This window comes from Patiria miniata, unplaced genomic scaffold, assembly GCF_015706575.1.
Source record: "Patiria miniata isolate m_02_andy unplaced genomic scaffold, ASM1570657v1 HiC_scaffold_1, whole genome shotgun sequence".
Classification (NCBI taxonomy): Eukaryota; Metazoa; Echinodermata; class Asteroidea; order Valvatida; family Asterinidae; genus Patiria; species Patiria miniata.
Window position 1 is genome coordinate 4082642 of NW_024037047.1, and position 24171 is coordinate 4106812.

General features: G+C 40.1%; 1 protein-coding gene across 1 annotated transcript in view; it reads left to right on the top strand.

Annotated features, from left to right (window-relative positions):
• Positions 1–3121: 3121 nt before the first annotated feature.
• Positions 3122–24171, top strand: part of LOC119728803 (tyrosine-protein kinase transmembrane receptor Ror-like) — a 28962-nt gene continuing 7912 nt past the window's right edge. The window contains exons 1-7 of the mRNA XM_038201239.1: positions 3122–3194; positions 5966–6340; positions 6500–6619; positions 9914–10192; positions 11054–11377; positions 12649–12693; positions 12908–13032. Of these exons, the coding sequence (XP_038057167.1) occupies positions 3122–3194; positions 5966–6340; positions 6500–6619; positions 9914–10192; positions 11054–11377; positions 12649–12693; positions 12908–13032 (1341 nt within the window). The remainder of the gene's footprint in view (positions 3195–5965; positions 6341–6499; positions 6620–9913; positions 10193–11053; positions 11378–12648; positions 12694–12907; positions 13033–24171) is intronic.

Here is a 24171-nt window from a genome sequence, read left to right on the forward strand (position 1 = left end):
TTCCAACCAAAATACTATTTTTTTTCAGTAACATAAATTTGACTGCCCTGTCTATTGCATTGTACATATTCTTCCATCTTGAAGAGTGATATTGATATCGATGTTTGAAGTCGTAAGTTAATTGTGAATCGCTAGCACGTGAAAGATTCTACCTTGAATAATAAAATAATAGTCGTGACTTTTGGAAGCTTTTTACACCGACATTTCTGTTATAGTTCCACTGAAGACAATTGGAAGGAAGTTTATCATGTTAATGGAGTTATAAATATTACAAGTTATTTTCATGGCAAGTTGCTGCAGAATTATTTAAGATGTATTTTTTTTTAATTGGTGTATATACCTACAATCTATTCCAGCTTTCTATTCTTTTGAGTACAGCTTTGTTGAAAGTAGTTTAGGTGATCAAGTTATACATATTAAGATCATTCAAAACCATTGCTTTTATTAATATGTAAATTGAGTTTATTGCTCACCAAATTTAGCGTGAAGTACGGAGCTTACTCTCCATGCACTACTTTAAAGTGATGAATAAATTCGAGCATGCCACATTCGAGCAAATCACAATTTAAATTTGTTCTGTGTTTGTATTTTGCCAGTCCCAGCAGTTTCCAACAATTCGCTGCACAGTGTTTCCTTCACATTGTAAACACATAAAAGCTAAGGCAAACACTTCTTTTGACTCCCAATTTCAGTCTAGAATTATAACCACATTTAGCCATTCTACAAGAAATTTGAAAAGTCACCAATTATGCTTGAGCTTTGAAATATCCCCAAAGAACGAGTTGACATACGCGCTGACTTAGCTGTACTTTCTTCAACCCTCATGAGAAAGCGCATGCGCGCTAACTCTACTTAGTTTTCCATATTTCTGGACTTTTCTTTTACTGTTTTGTTTGCATTATTCCAAGCACAATACATGCAGTTAAATATTACGTTTGTACACCTCATGTAAGCAGAGCGTGTGGGCCTGGTGGTAGGCACTCTGACGTTCATGCCGGAGTTTCTGGGTTCGATTCCCGCCCGGGTCGATATACCAGCAGAGCAGTTTACTTCTGGATTCGAACCCGGTTCGCCGGAACAGGAGCTCCGTGATTTACCTCCGGGACGCCGGCACTTCTTCAGCAGGACTTCTAATTACAAATATATGAAGCTTCGTTTGTACTTATAGAGTGAAAGAAAAATACAAATCTAGCCGGGTTTTCAGCCCGCTACCTCTAGACTTAGGGCAGGAAGATCTAGCACGAGGCCACCACTATTTTCGAGGGGGCAAACAATTCACATATTTGTAGCATCGTCTTCTAACTGGGAATTTCTTTTTTTTTTAAATAAGATGTGCTGAGTTGGAATCGAAATTACGATCTCCGACTTGTGAGTTATCGGATCTTCGATGATACTGACGTTTTCACTGGAAGTTCCTTTCAAGTCTCAAGTAGATTAAGAGTCGTTTTCTACTCGAAAGTACAATTATAATTTGTACTCGACAATACAAAAGCTCAATCTTTAAACGGGGCTAAATCAAGTGATATCGAGTTTACGGCACTTAGATTTGCCATGAAACTGCCGGCTACTTTTAAAATGGCGCCCTTTAATATCTAATCTCCTTCTTGGAGATTGGACACAATTAGGGCTGGTACTGGGCCGAAGTGAAACCCTGAATTTGTGAACGAGATTTTTTTTTTTGGGGGGGGGGGGTGGTTCGATGCTTCAAGATTTGAAAATCCTTATATGTCTATCACTGTTAATAACAAACTGGTACTTTACGGAGAACTTCATCATCTAAATAATTATCTGCGCCTTCAGTCAAGTCCGGCAATTTAAATTGTTCCAGTAGGCCTAGATAATTGATCTTGTTTTCTTATTTCTTATTTTCAAGACAACCTACAGGATGAGTCAAAGACTTGGATTAATGTTTTCCTCTTAAAAGAAATTACATTTGATACACCACTAAAACACGTATTAAACGAGGATGTTCTTCCACTCGTGTGAAAAAAAAATACTGAAATTGATTCATGGTATATCAAAAGTTAGCCATGTTTTAATAACCGAACCCATTATCTTTACAGCTGCCTCTGGAATGCTGAATGCTTTGAAGCTGAGTGAGAACCAAAAATTACACACGGACATTCATATACAAATTAGATTTTAATAATTTTAGTCAAGACTGAAACATTATATTTCTCTGTGTTTTGAATATGGGGAACAAATCTTCTTCTTTTTTTCTCTGAAATGATGACATTGAGTTTCGTCTGTTTTCCTTTGCACGTTTCCGTTCATACATGTGATAGAAAGAAAAGCAATGTTCGTTATAATTAAAAGGTAATCATCAATGCGTATCGGTGAATGATCAGCGGTGGACAGCAAAACGCTGTGGTATTTCTATTAAATTGAGGTAACTTTTGATTAAAGCATGGAATTTACTGGACATTTTCACGCTGATGAGAACCTGCGTTTTATTGCTGTTATTGTTGTTTATATTAAATTGAGTAAGCCATATATTTTAAAAAGTATTTTTTGTTTATCCTACTCGTTCACGTTCTCTTAGGTTTGTTTACTTCTTTGCGTGGTGATGTTGAATTGAGGTGAGCAATAATCGACATTTCCATCCATAAAAAAGTGCAATTGCCTGTCATGCCCTATACAGTGTATACCGAAACAAAGATCACATTTCATGCTGTTTCACTTTCTATATTTACATATAGTGTGTTCTTTTAAATTGTCTCATTCTTATCCAGCCCTGACCAGTCGGCACAAGTCAGATTTCACCCGACCCCTTTAATTGTCTCCTGTGCAGTCATGCATGAAAACTAAGTAAAAATGTCACCAAAAGAAGCAGGAAGCGTTACTCTAAAATTACATATGAACATATCTTATCTATATTGCTACAGAATAAAACTATGGCCAATTTTAAAAGTGTATATGTTTTGGACTGGCACTGTATACTGTCTTTGGCCGTTCATTGCATGTACAGTAGTTCTAATAAATTATGTAAATATTGAAAGTGAAATAGCAGGACATATGATCTTTGTTTCAGTATATCTGAAAACATTCAACCAATCAATCAATCCAGGGGAATACATATGATTATATCTTTGTGCAAACAACCACACCACACTAACACACGATGGCACTAGGTAAGCGATCTTCATGCGGATACCTGTTTTTAATTGTCTCCTTCTTCAACAAATGTTGCTCAGGTAAGTAGGTTGCCAGTCTGTCACTTGTCATTTGTGATATCTTTTGGGGGAAAAAACCTAGAGATTTGCGTTTATTGAGTTATAAATGCTAGGTGATCGGACCGAAAACTATTTCGTATGACACTGCCCAGTTGTGAATATTTTTTTATGTCACAATAGAAAAACAAAAGATTCTGAAATTCAGCCATTCCAGTGAAACCATTAGTTTCATTTTAACAAAGGCATCTTTGTATTATGATAAATTTCAATATACTTTTCTGAACACGTACACGTTATTTCTGGTTTCATGACGTCATCAGTAAAAATGTACAAACTGAATGCTGATTAAGTCAGAGAGGATATATACTCACCATGAAGTAACAAGAACTTCTGAAGCTGAAGATCAATATTGTACCCGATATCATTATTAAATCTACGAACATGGGGAAAAATCATTCTAAATTCTCCCAATGATAACTTCAGGTACGATGACGTCAAGATTCTGAAACCTTGCAAAGTCATTTGTGGCCGTTTAAAGAATATCTAGGGGCAATGTGGTAAAATTGTGATAAATGGTTTTTAAATTTAAAATGTTTTACTGTCTTTGAAGAGCTGCTAGAGGGCGTCCTTTTTGTTTTTTTAACCTTCCTCACTCAGTGACTAAGGACTTCCATAATTTGTGTGTCTGTTGTAAATGGCTTTCATTTTCAAGTGATATTCAATTTTCACATCACTTCCGGTAACATCGGAAGTAAAGGTCAAGCAGCGTTGTGCCTGGGAATCCGAAATATTGCCCGAGGCAATGTCTAATCGATCACCAACAATGAAAACAGCACTCCAATCATTAAAAGTAAACATCCAAAGTAATTAGTCCAATATTGAACTTACACAGCTTGTGATTTGATACCTGATGGCGTCATGATGACGTCACAAAAGTTATAACATCTTCGGACTGAGGTCCTAGTTCATACCAGGTTTTATGATCACCCCCTCAACCGTTTGGAAGAAATCTTGGTTTGTTTTGATTAGAGGCTCATTTCTATATTTTGAATTCACCTAACTTCAATATCCCAGTAGCCCCGGAAGGAAAGGTCAGACGACTTTGTCTGTGGTAATTAAAAATGTTCATTAAGGTATGGTCTTTCAGGTCGCGGAGTATGCGCGTGATGGTTCATTTTGTTCATGATTTATAAAGGACAAAACCGTAATATTTTGAAAACAAATCGCTTGTCATTTCATACCTGATGACGTCATCATGACGTCAGAGTAATATGTACACCTTGGGAGCAGTTGCGGGGAATTATTATCCGGATATTTTTGTAAATGTTTTATTTTATTTTGTAGTCGGTTTCATGGGCGTGGTCACTCTTTGGCCTTCATGAGGCAAATGTGAACAAAGTAAACAGTGTATTACAGTCAAATCTCGATAATTCAAACCGCAAAGGAACAGGTTCAAAATTCTACTTAAGCAGAGTTTTGAGTTAAGCAGGGCTGTATATCATTGTTATACTGCTGAAGGGAATGGATACTTTGTTGGAATTAACAGTTGTTTTGAGTTATCAGAGTTTGATTTATCGAGATTTTATCGAGTATATCATAAAATATTCTACTTCAGTTTGTTATTGCTTCCCGAAATGGAATAATACAATATCCCAATGTCATTTTCTCCAGTTTCTTCGCAGGAGGTAGTATTGTCCAGAATAAGTCGGTATGAAATAGAAGGGCAAGGGACGGAGTTTAAATGTACAGTCGGAAGAGAATATTACAATCGAGACTATTTCTCACACTCAGTCTGGCTCCTTAACGGGTATCCATTGTTCGAGCACCCTGACGAATTTCCAGCAACGCTTGAAAGTAGCAAAATGATAACGCTGCACAGAAACCAGACTGGATCCACGTTGATGTGTCTGCTGCATCCGCTTGAGAAAAACTCGACCTTGACACTAAACGTAATATGTAAGTAGTCCTCTCCTTTAAATATTGCTAAATCTATACCTTATATTCTTTAATTTGAACGTGATCCACAGCGTTCGATTACTTCCTCCGCGCTTATACTCGTACAACCGCAACTGCTTTCGATATAACCCTCACATGACTTATCGCGCTTACTAGAGTCTGGCCCAATGGTTCAATCCAGTAAATATGCCAAAAATCCGTCCGCCGAGCTCATGAATAAAAATTATGCACTCAAATTATTCTATATTTTAGAGAATTCAGAGAGCCATGGAATTGTGGAATTGAAGACATATATAGAACTGCACTAGGCTCTGGCCTGGACTTGGGGCTTCCGATTCTGAGCATTTTGGATGCGATTGGGTCCAAAAGTGGCGCTATTTAGCCATGTTGTGCAGGAGACCTTTTTTTTTAAAATGGCTACTTTTCCAGTTTGGGGAACATCATTCGTTTTAGGGGTGGTCTTTTTGGGGTGAGAATTTCTCAAAAACTCATTCGTCAACCCAACAAAAATTGAATGGAAAATGAAAGACGACATGTTTGTCATTAGTTTCTGTGTAGCCTGAACAGCTGTGAGAGTTCCGAGTATTGCTAAAATACTCGGAATCACCCCAAAGTCACGGTATAACCCCAAAGTAACCGACCCCAAAGTAACCGAACCGCCGGGTCTACTTTGAGTTTCTGCAACCCTTTGAAAAAAAGTAGACTGAATCCAGGTCCCTACATTTTCGATTCTGGTTGAGGGCGGGAACCAGCCTGCCTTGCGAAAACTGAACTACTGAACTCGGGTTGAAAGTCGAAAAAAAGCTTGGTCATAAATTACGGTGGTTTTATTCTAGATCCACCAAGCGCCGTGACCCTGCATGTCAACACCACACATTCATGTGAGAGCGACACGGAGTGCAGCGCTGATGTCACAATCGGAAGTCGCTATCGATTCGCCTGCAACGCGTCAGGTTCGAGTCCAGCCAGTAACATCACCTGGCTGATCAATACCAAGGCCCGTTCGGGAATGGGACAGACAGAGATCTCTCCAGATTGGAGTCAGTCACGCCAAGGTGAGACCAACGAGGACTGGGAAACCTCGAGTCGGATCGATCTGCAGATACTCCCAGAGCATCACCAGGGAAGCATCGCATGCAGGGCGACGTTTCCCGACGGAGGCACAGTGTTCAGAGAGATAACCGTGAAACTGATTGCAGACGACAAACATGGTATGTTGAAGAGACCATCTTTGTTAAGTCGAGCTGGGCACAAACGTCTAAGTTGAGGAAACTTTATATCAATTGCTTGCTGGTGGTGCCGCCTCCTTCCATATTGCAAAGCTCCTAATGCTGATGGTCATATTATGTCTTATGTCTTATTTCTCACAGAGGTATTGCTGCTCGCCATCCTCATACCGACTGCGGTGGCTGTGTTCATAGTCGGCGTCGTTGCAACTGTTGGCAAATTGCGGTCAAACATCAAGGGTGAAAGAGCAAGAGGCTATAGAAGTAAAGAGTCTGCCATCGAGAATTATTCTGGAAAAAAGCTACCGACTATTTCAGTTGTTTTGTAATGCACATCTTGTGATAAACAAGATAATATTTGCCCTTTCGAGCCGAGAGTCTCAATTTAGGACTTTTTACTCTCACTCAGTATCTCAGCCAGTCATTCAGGCAGTCAGAGCACAACAGACCCCTTGAATCCAAGGTCACATCTAAAGAGCAAGTGTTTGTTCCTCTGAGACACATTGTACTTTAAATAACTGAATTTAAATAAGGCACGCCGAGCAAGGGGTCTAAAATATGGCCGTCTCAAAGTTTTGATGTTAGAGACAACAGTTGGAGACAGTATTCAACTTGCATGTGAACCTTTTGGATGTCATCTGCTAGGGAAAGGCATCTTCTTAATACCCATATATCATAAGCTATATTAACAAATCTTACAAACAAATCTTACGTCTGAAAACAAACAAGACGGAATGCTTACTCTCTTAAAGAGACTGTATGCATGGGTCGACACTTTGTACTGTCATTGTCGATGAATTTAAATAAAACAAGGGGCCCACTCACCAATAATCACTTTAATACACTGCACTGAAAATAAATCTACTCTTTTACTTCGTCCTACTAGTGGTAATTCTCAACCTAAACTCGGTCCATGCACAACTGTTTCCCAAATACATCTGTAGTTTGTAAATAATTTCTAACTGCTTCGAGACATTTAAACCTTTAAAAACTGTTTGATAATAGTTGATTTGTATTATTGCCATTCTTCTACAATATCAGGGTTTTTTTGGTACATGTACATCACAATTTATCTTCAAGCAACATTGAATCCTCGATCCTGATAGTTCGATCCATGGAAACAAACCATGGGTTAAAAACCACATATCCCACATCATAGCAGAAAAAAATGTTTTGTAATATCGTGTCAATAAGTCACACAGATAAATGGTTGAAACATACTTTGCAAGAAATAAATTAATATTTCACAATAATATTTTCAGCTGATAATTTAGGTTTCCCATTATTTCCGAGCGACCCGTTTTATTAGCTTGAAGTCCAAATGTATTTGAACATGTGTGCTATTTCTCGATCAATAGGCTAGTGAGTGCATGGAGCTAGCATTTGTATTAAATGGTTAGTGTGTTTTCGTACTTTTGGTCAAGTTTTAGGAAATTAAATTTGGGTTCCGAACTTTCTCTTCGTCGAAAACATTTTCTTTTCTTAACATTGCCGAACAGTACTTCCTTTTGGTAAGAAACTTTAACTGTCACCAACTGAAGTTTTCAAATATCCCTCAGAAGGAGTTGACATACGCGCTGACTAAGCTGTCGTTTCGAGGGGGGGGGGGGTGGAGTAAGAAAGCGCATGCGCGCTAACCTTATAAGCAGACTTTCGCTCGCTGTTTCGTTCGCATTGTTGCAAGCAGAATACTTATATATTATTTTTTACATGTCACCAACGAAGAGCGTGTAGGCCTCAAATTGCTCTTTTTTGGCCTACTTGTGGGGACCCTGATGCTCATGCAGGAGATTGTGGGTTGTATTCCCGCTCGGCCAAACATCCATGCAGAACATTTTACTTATTTTTTTACTTATACCGGTATTTATACATCTATTCATAAAAAAAAAGGCAAATAATATTTGGGCTGGCGCTGCCACGGAACACGAACCCGCCTCATGTTTTCCTGCCACGGGTCGTCTTTTCCCTGGCCAGGACTCGATCGAACCCGCGACCATCCACCCACTTCCGCACCGCACTCTCTACCGGGTACCGTATTTTAATTTTGAATGTTAACAAACTGGCACTTTAAGGGGAACTTCATCATGTAAATATCTGCGCCCTAATTACATTCCAGCAATCAAGCTATATTTTACCAGGGTACTTTAATGACCTTGGGTCTTTTTTTTTCATTCCCCCTGTCCATAACAGACTAGGTTTACTTCTTTGAGTTGTTAAGTTGAAATGAGGGCATAGTGCCCGGCATTTTGTCCGTATTGTTTTCAGATATAATGATTAACAAAAAATGTAATAGCTTTTCATAGCCTTTCGTTGACCTCACATTGTTTGTAGTAAAAATAAATTAAGCAAATGTAGAAAGTGAAATTGCATGACGCTATCTTTGTTTCATTCAATCAAGCAAGCTGAATAATTACGATTACATATGAATTGCTGTTTCCTTGTGCGAATTAACACACCCAACAATGGCCTCAGGTAAGCGAGCTTCTATTGGTGTCTACATGTTTCTACTAATTGTCTCCATCTTCAACATATTGTGCCCAGGTAAGTAGGCTGCCACCTTTTTGGAACATTTTTTTAAACAAAACTGAAAAGAAAAACAGGGTTAAGCCAATCAGTGACACAATTATAGAAAGATCAGTAGACATTCACATGAATAACAAATTGAAACGAAAGCAGTAACTTTGTGTGACAGTTTCTCGAACATAGGTTTCAGCTAAACCTGATTCTAACAACTTTTTTTTCTCGGGAATGCTTGGTGTTGAGATTTATTGGCTATTTTAAGGCTATTAGGAATACCTGAATTATACTGTTTTAGGTCGTGAACCTGTTCAACTTAACAATCAACGAGAACAAAAAATAGCCGACATAAAAACAAGAAACCTTAGGTAATGAAAATTTCAGATAAGTTTTCTTTATTTTGTGTTTGTGTGTGTGCAAGCATTACATTGACTGTGTGGAGTCTAGTTACGAGCAAAAGATGTCACCATAAACCAGGTGTCAGATACGTTGTGTGGACTTACCCACGTCCACACAAGATTTCCCCCTGTCTGGTTAAAAAGGGTTTTTTGAGTAAGCTTTATTCGTCGCAAAAAAAAAAAAGAAACAGTCGAGGGAATCATAGTAATCAAAGTGGATGAAAGAGTTTGTTCACAGTGTGAGTGAAATGAGGTTTTTTTCACAGGTTTTTCTTAACTACACGAAAACAAAAGAATGTCCACAACTATGTATGTATCGTATGTTTGTGTTTGTTTCTGCATTCAATAGGGGACGTTGAACAATAGAGGACAATAGGGTTCCCACTTCCCGAGAGCTCCCCAATTTGGATTCATGTACAAAACATATGGGGGTCTTCAAGAGTACAACCAAAGAGGGACAATATAGCAGGCAAATACACATGTGTGTGTGTGTGTGTGTTTATCTGATTACTGTGCGTGGTCACTTTTTTAGCCTATGCGGCAACTGTGAACAAAGTGGACAGTGAGATTTTTCATAAAATATTCCATTATGTTTGTGCTTCCTGAAATGGAATAATATAATATCCTATGCCATTTTCTCCAGTTTCTACACAGGAGGTAATATTGTCCAGAGTAAGTCCATACGAAATAGAAGGGCAAGAGACCGAGTTTAAATGCACACTTCGAACAGACCAATGCCAAAGTATCCCACAGTATTTTTTCTGGCTTATTAACGGGTCACATTTGTCGGATGGGCCCGAATTGAGAAGATCGTGTGAGAGTCGCCTAAAGAAAAAGTTGTACAGAGACCAGACAGGATCCACGTTGATGTGTGTATCGCAACCGGCTAGTAAAAACGCGAGTTTGACGTTAAACGTAATGTGTAAGTAGACTAGTTCTATATTTCATCCCAAATCTATTCCTACAGGTAAACAGACTCATGACTTTTCGAAACTTTTGTTAAGGCAGTTTTAAACTTGTTTTGTATCGACAAATAAGGTTTTCACAAACAACTTATTAAAGTTAGTAGGCCTATACAGGGTGACCCAAAACAGCGCAACCTTGGAAAATTTGCCTATTTTTCAAAAACGTGATCTGTGTACGTTAATGTTTTTGATATCAGATTAAAGCCGAGAGCTTTTTCTTTCAAATACGGGGGGGGGGGGGGGGGGGATCATGCAAACAACACCATAAGCACCCAGTCAGTTTCCCTGTGTGGTTTCTTTGAACAAATATTAACTCTTGATTGATTTTAACAATGACTGTCCGTGTACTACAGATAACAGTTTTTTCCTCTTAAATGTTTAAAACAGGAGCTTCTACATATCAATTGGTGGTCGGTCGGTCGATTAGTCCATCCAGACAGGATGGTCTGTCTGTCTGTCAATTTCATGCAAGATTTTTATGCAAGGCTTCTAGCAAAACGGCCAGAGCTCATTTTGTGCAATGGGGAAAGTTATTTGGGTTTCTGCAACCTTCTGACTAAAGGAGTTTTTTGGTTTGTGTTTGCTCGCAAACAGCTCCGCCTTGCGAGTAGACCGATTTCCGGTCGTAACATTCTCGATTTTGATTGGTGGGGGGGGGGGACCAATTTACCCTACGAAAAGTGAACTTCTGTCAGGTCGGCAATTATTCATAATTTGTTCAAAGTCATTCCAAAATTGAAGTGTGCCGATTTTCACGTTCAATATCCCATTTTAAACATTTTTTAAAACAATTTCTCCCCCCCCCGGGTTTAATCTAGATCCACCAAGTGCCATGACCCTCCAAGTCAACACCACTCATTCATGTGAGAGCAACACGGAGTGCAGCGCTGATGTCACAATCGGAAGTCGCTATCGATTCATCTGCAACGCGTCAGGTTCGAATCCAGCCAGTAACATCACGTGGCTGATCAATACCAATGCCTGCTCGGGAATGGGACAGACAGAGATCCCTCCAGATTGGAGTCAGTCACGCCAAGATGAGACCAACGAGGACTGGGAAACCTCAAGTCAAATCCAGCTGCAGATACTCCCAGAGCATCGCCAGGAAAGCATCACATGCAGGGCGACGTTTCCAGACGGAGGCACTGTGTTCAGAGAGATAGTCATGAAACTAGGTGGGTGAAAAAACACGATGTTTTGAAAAAAACCGACACGAAAGTTTCAGTTAAGGAACTCGTTATCTCATCAATAAATTACTCAATGTAGGTGCGACTTCCGTAATGGTTTCCATTTGGAATGGTCGTATAATTTAGTCTATACATCCACCGCGTTTGTGAACTCAAAAAGTCCGCCAGGCAGTGCCAATCATTTTGTCCCCAAAATCGCGGACAACTCTGGACATATACCTTCGTGAACTCAAAACTCCGCCAGCTAGTGCTAATTATTTGTCACCCATATCGCGACAAATAAAGACACCCACGTTCGTGAACTTGAAACTGCCCTAGCTAGTGCAAATTTGTCCCCCAAATCGCTGACAACTTTTGATGTCAAGATTCTTTAAGAGCTAGAGCCATTTTTTTTGCTCCAAATTCGCGGATAATTCTAGACATTTCGGTTTGTGAACTCAAAGCTTCGACAGCTAGCGCCAATATGTCCCTTAAATCGCGGGCAACTCAATGACTCAAAAGTATTGTGATCATTCACTCTCTGTGATATTCAACAAATTTGAGTCTTTTCTCCCAATAAATTGTCAACTTTATCTTATATTTTAGCGGTACATAGATCTAATGGGAGTTTCTGCAATCCCCTGAAAAAAAATGGTGTGTGCGTGGACGATCCGCTAAGCGAGTAGACTGCTTCCCAGTCCCTACTTTACCTTCTGATTGAGGGCGAGGAACCAGCCTACTCTATGAAAACTAAATTATTGTCGGGCCGGAAATAATTCAAAATTTGTAAAGCTATTCCGTAATTAAACGGCTGCCGATTTTCACATTCGATATCTCATTTCAAACAATTTACAAAAACAAATATCTCTCCCTTGGGGGGGTATGGGGTGTGAAAATCGAAAATAAAATGAAATAACAATATTGTGGTTTCATTCTAGATCCACCAAGCGCCATGACCCTGCATGTCAACACCACACATTCATGTGAGAGCGAGACGGTGTGCAGCGCTAATGTCACAATCGGAAGTCGCTATCGATTCACCTGCAACGCGTCAGGTTCGAATCCAGCCAGTAACATCACCTGGCTGATCAAAACAAAGACAGAGATTCTTCCAGTTTGGACCCAGTTACGCCAAGAAGAGGCCAACGGGAATCGGGAAATCTCGAGTCAAATCCACCTGCAGATTCGCCCAGAGCATCGACTGGGAAGCATCACATGCAGGGTGATGTGTCCCGACGGAGGCACAGTGTTTAGAGAGAGAGTCATGGAATTGATTGTCAACGACAAACTAGGTTGGTAAAAAAAAATAAAGTTTGCTTAATCGAGCTAGGCAAACAAGTCTGACTTGGTTTGCTTAATCGAGCTAGGCACACAAGTCTGAGTTGGTGAAACTCGTTACACTCATTAAATTACTCACTCGCTCGAACGATGTTGGGGAGCTTGCTGCCTCCTTTGCAAAGGCTTCTACTTTTGATGGTCGCTTATGTCTTGTCCTATTTCTCACAGATGAACTGCAGCTGCTGGCCATCGGCATACCGGCTGCGGTGACTGTGTTCGTAATCGTCGTCATTGCAACTTTTTGCACATTGCGGTCCAATGCCAAGCGTAAAAGAGCACAAGAGGTTACAGAGGTAAGGCTGCCATTCAGAATTATTCCGGCAGAAAGCTTCAGAATACTTCATTTTTGTTGTAATAAATAACAAACCATGCCCTCAGTGAAGGCACACAGAGCAAGGTGTCTAACGTGGCCGTCTTTAGAGGTTTTGAAGTTAAGACAGCCGGTCAGAAACCCCGTTTCACTTGCATTAGAACCTTTTGGATGTTATCTGCGATGAAAAGAAATCTGCGATGAAAAGAAATTAAAGTCCCAAGTATCGTAAGATATAGGAACAAATTTGCCTGAATCAAACAAAACTGAATTCTTTATTCTCTCAAAGGTAATGGAGGAAGGCACGTATGAAGAAATATAACTTTCCCCGGAGCAAGATTACGCGGTGAGTTAAATATGCAAGATATTTGTAGGCCTTAATTAAATGGTGAATGAAGACTTAGTGTACGCATATAGTGTAAGCATGATTGTAGTTTAAATTTAAGCCTTACGGCATTATAAAAATGAAGACGTCTCCACCACAGAGGTAATTTCACAGTGTCGCGGAACGTGCCACGCACTAATTCTGGTTCACATAGGCATACACACTTGATGTTAAACTGTTCAAGATTGTTGCGTTTAGCAATGGGAGTGGACTTCGCCTAATTAAGATATGTAGAATATTGAATAATACTATTTTCACTGCAGTCTGTTGCAACTGTTAGGTTGGCTTTGATGTATCTACGTATTTGTAGCGCGTAAAGTATCATGTCCCCTTTTCCCCCCTTGATGGAGGCGTGGGTCAAAGTGTGAAACATGACGTGCCTTCTAACGTGTCACTTCTGCGTGTGCAATAATGAATGATATATATATATATTGCATCTACATGTATATATAAGATTTCTTTCAGCACATAGGGCCTATCAGCCTGCAAGATGTTTACGTGATATAGGCTACATAGCAATGAAAATGCACAATTTCTACAGTGCAAATCTGTAGTCTTTTGCTCAAGACATGTATCTTAAAATGATCTGTGGCATGTGTTCAATAGCATTTCCATATTGTCAGTTTAATTAATGACTCATTCAATTCTGTGTGTGTATGAGTATGACATGCAAACAAGCATATCTATTCAAGCTGTGTGCAGTTTCATTCATTCATTATCGTTTACTTATTTCACAGACAGGAATGTCTTTTTTATTAGTCTCCGCATCCAACGAGTCTTAATCACTTCGTCAAACAACTCAAACAGCTCAGTTTAAAAAAAAGAAGAAGAAAATATAAAGCGGAGAAAAAAAGAAAGAAAAAGAAAAAAACGGGGGGGGGGAGATGTCATCTTGCAGCGATGTTTTTGTCAAGGGCGGATCCAGAACGCATTTTTTGGGGGGGGGGGGCAAAAGTAGTTTATGTACAGTAATTTTATTACAGCTACTGCTTGTGGTTCTGTGGTTCTGTGATTCCTGATGGTCACAAATAGAGAAGCCTTCTCGAGTAGACCAGTGTATCCCTTATCCAGCATCCATAATATTTGGGTACGTGTATAAAACATTATTGCTTGAAATGTGCCTAAGAAATTGGAGATTTAGAGAATTGGAGATTTGGAGATTAATGTGTTGTAAAATTATTGCATAGCAAGTGCTTATGGAGATTATTTCTTCCTAATTAAATTTTTATGCCTTTAATATTTGTATGCCTCTCGTAAGAAATGAACTTGTAAATTCGCAGCAAAAACATTTCTATGGAACAAATCAATGGAAATTTAGGTTTATAGAATCAGTAATGCAATTTCTCATGACGAGAGATAACCAAGGATAAGGAGAGATGGTTATTTCAAATAATTAAATAATTGAATATTGGATTCATAGTCATTGTATATTTGTAATTAAATTAATTTCTATTCTTCTGTTTTCTGTTATTACAGACTGCTGAAGAATGACTGTCGTTTTTTTTTGCAGTTTTGTTGTAGTTTTTTGTAGTAATCAAATTTTGATCAATTAAGTGGAATTATATCCCTGTGTCTCTTTCAAATTTTCTGCGTAGCCTTTCCAGCTCGGTTACATGAGTTTCATTGATACTTCACATGAAAAATAATGAGAAAAACTTGTCACAGTCTTCCTTGAATGCAACACCCACTACGGGACAAAGGGGTGATCGTTTGTAGACATCTTTGCTAAGGCCAAAAAAAAGTCTCCGGTTTCTGGTATGGAGCTTGCCCAAAAAGTGGTGCGGCGACGCGGCTTTTTTTTTTTTTTTACCTGGTTTTTTTTTTCTTCAAATGTCGGCTGATGACTGCAAATGGTGCCCGACTAAACTTAGTGCCAATATATGAGAGTCCAGAGAGGCCACATAAGGCTTTTTCTCGACCATAACCCAATCTAAAAACACGTTAAAATTGTGCAGCAGCAGGATTCAAGTCAAACCAGTGAGTTTTGGCAGTTTTGAGACATCATCTTTCATTGAAAAAAAACGTTTTCATTTGCCGACGCGCATGGCTACGGCGACGCGCGCGCATACCAGAAACCGGAGACTTTTTTGTTTGGCCTAAGCCACTAAATATATATGTATCATGTATGTGGAACCGTCGGAGAAAATCGGTCATCACCTAATGTACATGTACTGCCGTGACCTGGCAAAACGCCGCAAACGTCAGTGATAACTGATGTGGCGCAGTATGGGCGCCATTTTTGCCGTGGCCAACAATGCGTATCGACCTAGTTAAGTTGATGCAAACGTCACGTGAGATTTTTTAGAAGAACAAGGTTCAAAAAGGCTGAGGGCCTGCTTCGCTCGTACCCCCCGCCCTGCAAACAGGACGCTGGGATACTCTGATGAGCTTCACAGAATTTTGTGAAGGAAGTGGCCTATGACCTATGTATAAAGCATCTGGCTGCAACTGTTCAAGACCGCAGTTAGACAATGTGCGCAAATAATATCCGAAAATGTTTATAGAATTGCGCACATTCCATACCGGATGTGATTTCTGTTTCATCGCGGACCATGTTGGCCAAATTTTGTGCGTCACATAATGCAATCCGACCGTTCGTGATTCGAAACGGAGCCTGAGCGAGCGACGGGAATTGTAAATTTACAACACAGATAAGTTTTACAGAATTTCCTACATTATTAGGCCTACGCTTTTCAACGAGAAAAAAAAAATAGTTCTAAACTGGAATAAAAGAGTAATGAATCAGTCTTAACGGCCGTTTCAAACCTTACAGAATCATGACCTTGATGACGTTCAGGTCACTGGTCACGCAAAATCCAACCAATCAGAGCGTTTATTAATCAGAGTATCCCAGCGTCCTGTTTGCAGGGCGGGGGGTACGAGCGAAAGGGTCTGCGAGTTGTCGCCTTATAGCCCAACCGTCAATGCAGACGATACCATTATTGTTTAGGTGAGGTACATTCATCACAATTTCCTGAAAAAGTGTTTATTAATATTCCGCAAGCCAGGTCCTGTCACGATGGAGACGGGCCCTCTAACTTTTTTGGTTAGCTATAATCTCAGTTTAATCCAGTCAGTAAGCAGTGTTGGCAACGGCTGTATTTCATTTTTCATAGAATACCAAGGCACAGTTTGCCTTTTCTCTAAACTACTCGAAAGTACGTTTTCCCTTAAAATGCTTCTTTTTTAGCTCGTAAAATTCACCAATTCAGATTTCACAATAATATTTTCAGCTGATAATTTAGGTTTCCCATTTATTTCCGAGCGACCCGTTTTATTAGTTTGAAGTCTAAATGTATTTGAACATAAATCTAAAAATTAATGTGGCCTGACGTTGCGAACTTAGCAAGTTCTTCTTCAGAGGCTAAAACAGAAATGACAGAGGTACATACATTAACATGGGGGTGCACACAAACATGCAGGGATGAAGGAAGAAACACAAAAGGAGGATTAGGTGGGAAAGGTGTGGAAAGATGCAGGGGAGGGTGGATGAGAGAACAAAGAAACAAAGGGAGATGGCAAACCACAAGGGGTCTGGTATGAACGGGGGAGGGACCAGAAAGGGGAAGGATCAAAGGTCACAGGGAGTGGGAACGGACAAAAGAGTGTGGGAGAGAAGGGGGATTATGGGGGGGGGGGGAACAGTATGGAGGTGGAAAGGGATGAAAGATGGGGAAAGATGGGGAAACACAAACAATGAAGACCAGGTGGATTATCTGTAACAGAAGACAATGGAGGAAGAAAAATATTAATATTAATATTTTTCATACCAGACCCCTTGTGGTTTGCCATCTCCCTTTGTTTCTTTGTTCTCTCATCCACCCTCCCCTGCATCTTTCCACACCTTTCCCACCTAATCCTCCTTTTGTGTTTCTTCCTTCATCCCTGCATGTTTGTGTGCACCCCCATGTTAATGTATGTACCTCTGTCATTTCTGTTTTAGCCTCTGAAGAAGAACTTGCTAAGTTCGCAACGCCAGGCCACATTAATTTTTAGATTTATATATTTCAGGTCCATCCAGTCAGTAAGCAGTTTGCAGCAGTCTTACTTTTTTCATGTATTTGAACATGTGTGCTATTTCTGAGCTAGATTTGTATTAATGGTTAGTGTGGTTTCGTACTTTTGGTCAAGTTTTAGGAAATTAAATTTGGGTTCCCAACTTTCTCTTCGTCGAAAACATTTTCTTTTCTTAAAATTGCCGAACAGAACTTCCTTTTGGTAAGAAATTTAAACTGTCACCAACTGACGTTTTCAAATATCCATCAGAACGAGTTAACACACGCGCTGACTAAGCTGTCGTTTCGAGGGGGGGGGGATGGAGTAAGAAAGCGCATGCGCGCTAACCTTATATACAGACTTTCGCTCGCAGTTTCGTTCGCATTGTTGCCAGCAGAATACTTATATATTATTTTTTACATGTCACGTACGAAGAGCGTGTAGGCCTATAGTTGCTCTTTTTTGGCCTACTTGTGGGGACCCTGATGCTCATGCAGGAGATTGTGGGTTGTATTCCCGCTCGGCCAAACATCCATGCAGAACAATTTACTTATTTTTTACTTATACCGGTATTTATATATCTATTCATAAAAAAGGCAAATAATATTTGGGCTGTCGCTGCCACGGAACACGAACCCGCCTCATGTTTTCCTGCCACGGGTCGTCTTTTCCCCGGCCAGGACTCGATCGAACCCGCGACCATCCACCCACTTCCGCACCGCACTCTCTACCTGGTACCGTATTTTAATTTTGAATGTTAACAAACTGGCACTTTAAGGGGAACTTCATCATGTAAATATCTACGCCCTAATTACATTCTAGCAATCAAGCTATATTTTACCAGGGTACTTTAATGACCTTGGGTCTTTTTTTCGATCCCCCTGTCCATAACAGACTAGGTTTACTTCTTTGAGTCTGGGTTTACTTCTTTGAGTTGTTAAGTTGAAATGAGGGCAGAGTGCCCGGCATTTTGTCCGTACTGTTTTCAGATATAATGATTAAAAAAAATGTAATAGCTTTTCATGGCCTTTCATTGACCTCACATTGCTTGTAGTAAAAAATAAATTAAGCAAATGTAGAAAGTGAAATTGCATGACGCGATCTTTGTTTCGTTAAATCAAACAAGCTGAATAAGTACGATTACATATGAATTGCTGTTTCCTTGTGCGAATTAACACACCCAACAATGGCCTCAGGTAAGCGATCTTCTATTGGTGTCTACATGTTCCTACTAATTGTCTCCATCTTCAACATATTGTGCCCAGGTAAGTAGGCTACCACCTTTTTTGAACATTTTGTTTTAAACAAAATTGAAAAGAAAAACAGGGTTAAGCCAATCAGTGACACAATTATAGAAAGATCAGTAGACATTCACATGAATAACGAATTGAAACGAAAGCAGTAACTTTGTGTGACAGTTTCTCGAACATAGGTTTCAGCTAAACCTTAATCTAACAACTTTTTTTTCTCGGGAATGCTTGGTGTTGAGATTTATTGGCTATGTTAAGGCTATTAGGAATACCTGAATTATACTGTTTTAGGTCGTGAACCTGTTCAACTTAACAATTAACGAGAACAAAAAATAGCCGACATAAAAACAAGAAACCTTAGGAAATGAAAATTTCAGATAAGTTCTCTTTATTTTGTGTTTGTGTGTGTGTGCAAGCATTACATTCACTGTGTGGAGTTCCGAGCAAAATATGTCACCATAAACCAGGTGTCAGATACGTTGTGTGGACTTACCCACGTCCACACAAGGTTTCCCCCTCTTGGTTAAAAGGTTTTTTTGAGTAAGCTTTATTCGTCGCAAAAAAAAAAAAAACACTCGAGGGAATCATAGTAATCAAAGTGGATGAAAGAGTTTTCACAGTGTGAGTGAAATGAGGTTTTTTTCACAGGTTTTTCTTAACTACACGAAAACAAAAGAATGTCCACACTATGTATGTAACGTATGTGTGTGTTTGTTTCTGCATTCAATAGGGGACTTTGAACAATAGAGGACAATAGGGTCCCCACTTCCCCAGAGCTCCCCAATTTGGATTCATGTACAAAACATATGAGGGGTCTTCAAGAGTACAAACAAAGAGGGACAATATAGCAGGCAAATTAATTCACACTTGTGTGTGTTTGTGTTATTATCTGATTACTGTGCGTGGTCACTTTTTTAGCCCATGAGGCAACTGTGAACAAAGTGGGCAGTGAGATTTTTCAAAAAATATTCCATTATGTTTTTGCTTCCCGAAATGGAATAATATAAGATCCTATGCCATTTTCTCCAGTTTCTACACAGGAGGTAATATTGTCCAGAATAAGTCCACGTGAAATAGAAGGGCAAGAGACCGAGTTTAAATGCAAACTTGGAACAGGCAAATGCCAAACTGGAACGTTTTTTTTCTGGTTTATTAACGGGACACCTTTGCCGGATGAGCCCGAATTGAGAAGACCGTGTGAGAGTCGCCTAAAGAAAAAGTTGTACAGAGACCAGACAGGATCCAAATTGATGTGTATATCGCAACCGGCTAATAAAAACGCGAGTTTGACGTTAAACGTAATGTGTAAGTAGACTACTGTTATATTTCATCCAAAATCTATTCTTAAAGGCAAACAAACTCTTGACGTTTCGAACCTTTTGTAAAGGTTTTAAACTAGTTTTATATCGACAAATAAGGTATTCACAAACAACTTATTCAAGTTGTTAGGCCTATACAGGGTGACCCAAAACAACGCAACCTTGGAACATTTGCCTATTTTTCAAAAACGTTAATAATTTTCATATAAGATTAAAGCTGGGAGCTTTTTCTGTCAAATACTGGAGGACGGATCATAAAAACATATTGGGTTACCGTTAGCACCCAGTCAGTTTCCCTGTGTGGTTCCTTTAAAAAAATATTAACTGTTGATTGATTTTAAAGATGACTGTCCGTGTACTACAACAGATCCCCCTTAAATGTTTAAGATCTGGAAGGAGCTTCTACATGTCAACTGGTGGTCGGTCGATCGGTCAATAAGACGGTCTGTCTGTCTGTCCCCGAAATCGACCAAAAGTATGATGTTCCATACGTGCCAACGGCGTCGCATTTTTCAGCTCTGGCAGGGATCATTTGGATCGATTTCATGCAAGACTTTCATGCAAGGCTTCTTGCAAAACGGCTAAAGCTTATTGTGCACTCGCACTTGTTTTTTAACTCAGTGTATCATTCGTGCAAAGGGGAAAATTATTTGTGGTTTCTGCAACCTTCTGACTAAAGGTTTTTTTTTTCTTTTGGTTTGCGTTTCCTCGCAAACAGCTCCGCCTTGCGAGTAGACCGATTTCCGGTCGCAGCATTCTTGATTTTGATTGGAGGGAACCAATTTACCCTACTTCTGTCAGGTCTTCAGTTATTCATAATTTGTTGAAAGTCATTCCAAAATTGATGTGTGTCGATTTTCACGTTCAATATCCCATTTTAAACATTTTTTTTTAACAATTTCTTTTTTCCCCGGGCTTAATCTAGATCCACCAAGCGCCGTGACCATGCAAGTCAACACCACACATTCATGTGAGAGCGACACGGAGTGCAGCGCTGATGTCACAATCGGAAGTCGCTATCGATTCATCTGCAACGCGTCAGGTTCGAATCCAGCCAGTAACTTCACCTGGCTGATCAATACCAATGCCTGTTCGGGAATGGGGCAGATTCTTCCAGATTGGAACCAGTCACGCCAAGATGAGACCAACGAGGACTGGGAAACCTCAAGTCAAATCCAGCTGCAGATACTCCCACAGCATCGCCAGGGAAGCATCGCATGCAGGGCGACGTTTCCAGACGGAGGAACAGTGTTCAGGGAGATAGTCATGAAACTAGGTGGGTAAAAACGACAAAGTTTACTTAGTCGAGCTGGACACGAAAATCTCAGTTAAGAAACTCGTTATCTCAACAATAAATTACTCACTGGTGGTGCGACCTCTGTAATGGCTTCTTGTTGTGATGGTCGTATAAATTTTTATATACATCCACCGCGTTTGTGAACTCAAAAGTCCGCCAGCTAGTGCCAATATGCCTCCTCCCCGCCCCGAATTCCGGACAACTCTTTACATCCACCACGTTCGCGAACTCAAAACTCCGCCATTGCAGCCAGTGCTAAATATTTGTCACCCATATCGCGACAACTCAAGACATCCACGTTCGTGAACTTGAAACAGCCGCAGCTAGTGCATATTTGTCCCTTAAATCGCTAGTTAGTGCCGCTAATTTTGCCCCCAATTCGCGGACAACTCTAGACAAAATTTGCACTAACTAAATTTTAGTTTCGTGAACTCAAAGCTCAGTCATCTAGTGTCAATTTGTCCCTCAAATCGTGGGCAACTCAATGACGTAAAAATATTGTGATCACACTCTGTGATATTCAACAAATCGTCGCTTTGCTCACGAAGTGACAAAAACCTCGAAAATCGATATTATTCGATTTTGAGTTTTACTGGCCATTTTATTAAAGTTGTCTCAAGGAACAATTTAACCTAGTTTCAAGGCAAAATCTTGTTTACTTTCTCAATTATTGTAAACAAACAATTGACAAAAAGCCTGAAATCGGAAATTTTCATTTTTACGAAATGTTAAAAAGTGTAAAATGTTCTCACGAAGTGACAAAAATTCACTTCGTGAGCAGGGCCGGAGAAATTATACATTGGTTTACACGCGGCGGGATGGGAGCACACACGCGCGTGCGAACGATGTTGAAAAAGAACAGACGCGCGCGTGCTCACCCATTGTATGACGCGCAAAAGTAACAAATTGTCGTCAAAAGTACAAATAAGTAAAGCCTTCGCGATTCATGTTCACACGAAGTGACAAAGAGTCAGCTCGTGAACAGCGCCAGAACACAGAAAATAATTATACAATGGTCTACACGCGGCAGAATGGGAGCATACACGCGCGCGCGAACGATGTTGAAAAAGAACACACGCGCCCTCGCTCAACTGTCGTGACGCGCAAAATTAACAAGTTTGTTGCGTCGAAAAAGTACCAAATAAGTAAAGCCTCCGCGATTCATGATCCCACGAAGTGACAAAAAACTGTGTACAAACTAATTGGCAAAATATGGTACCCAAAATATTGATGTTCTCACGAAGTGCAAAAAAGATTTATTAATGAATTACTGTTTAATTACTCACTATTTCTAACAAACAATTTTGAAATAACAAAGAGCAAATCATATCCTATCGGACAATGCAAAAACTTTCGAATTCTGTTACTGCAAAGTGGTCGAAAATGTCTTTTGAAAAGATGAATAACTTCAAATGCGATTATCTCAGAATGAACTTTTGTCAAATTTTGAGGTTTTTGTCACTTCGTGAGCAAAGCGACGAAATATGAGTAATTTATCCCAACAAATTGTCATCTGTATCTTCTATTTTAGCGGTAAGAAAATATATTATGGGTTTCTGCAATCCTCTGAAAAGGGGTTTGTGCGTGGACGATCCGCTTAGCGGGTAGACTGATTCCCAGTCTTTACTATACCTTCTGATTGAAGGCGGGAACCAGCCTACCCTGTGAAAACTAAATTATTGTCGGGCCGGAAATAATTAAACATTTGTAAAGTTATTCCATAATTAAACGGGTGCCGATTTTCACGTTCGATATCTCATTCAAACAATTTACAAAAACAAATCATATATCTCCACTTTTTTGAGGAGGGGGGGGGGTTAAAATAGAAGGACATAACAATATTGTGGTTTCATTCTAGATCCGCCAAGCGCCATGACCCTGCAAGTCAACACCACTCATTTATGCGAGAGCGAGACTGTGTGCAGCGCTGATGTCACAATCGGAAGTCGCTATCGATTCATCTGCAACGCGTCAGGTTCGAATCCAGCCAGTAACATCACCTGGCTGATCAAAACAAAGACAGAGATTCTGCCAGATGGGACCCAGTTACGCCAAGAAGAGGTCAACGGGGACTGGGAAGCCTCGAGTGAAATCCACCTCCAACTACGCCCAGAGCATCGACTGGGAAACATCACATGCAGGGTGATGTGTCCCGACGGAGGCACAGTGTTAAGAGAGATAGTCATGGAATTGATTGTCAACGACAAACTAGGTTGGTAAAAAAGATCAAGTTTGCTTAGTCGAGCTAGGCACACACAGGTCTGATTTGCGAAAACTCGTTACGCTCATACAATGAACGATGATGGGGGAGCAAGGGCGGATCCAGAACACAATTTTTTTGGGGGGCCAAAAAAATTTGGTCCCCCAAAAAGTGGGTCAGAAAAATTACGGCGTGGGGTTCGGGGCCCGCTTAAATTTGGATTCTAGATGCTCTGTGGTGCGATCTGAGGCAATTTCTGACCACTTTAACCACTGTTTTTTTTAGGAAAAGGTGGTGGTGTACTCATTGCCTGCCTTTATTGCGATGTCGCATAAAAAAAAAAAAAAAATTGGTTTCGTTTTTTTTTGGGGGGGGGGGGGGCATGGCCCCCTTTGGGCCCCCCCCCCGGATCCGCCCTTGTGGGGGAGAGCGTGGTGCATCCTTTGCAAAGGCTTCTAATGTTGATGGTCGTGTATGTCTTGTCCTATTTCTCACAGCTATACTGCAGCTGCTCGCCATCATCATACCGGCTGTGGGGACTGTGTTAGTAGTCGTCGTCATTGTAACTGTTTGCACACTGCGGTCCAATGCCAAGCGTCAAAGAGCCAAAGAGGTTACAGAGGTAAGGCTGCTATTCAGAATTATTCCGGCAGAAAGCTTCAGAATACTTTACTT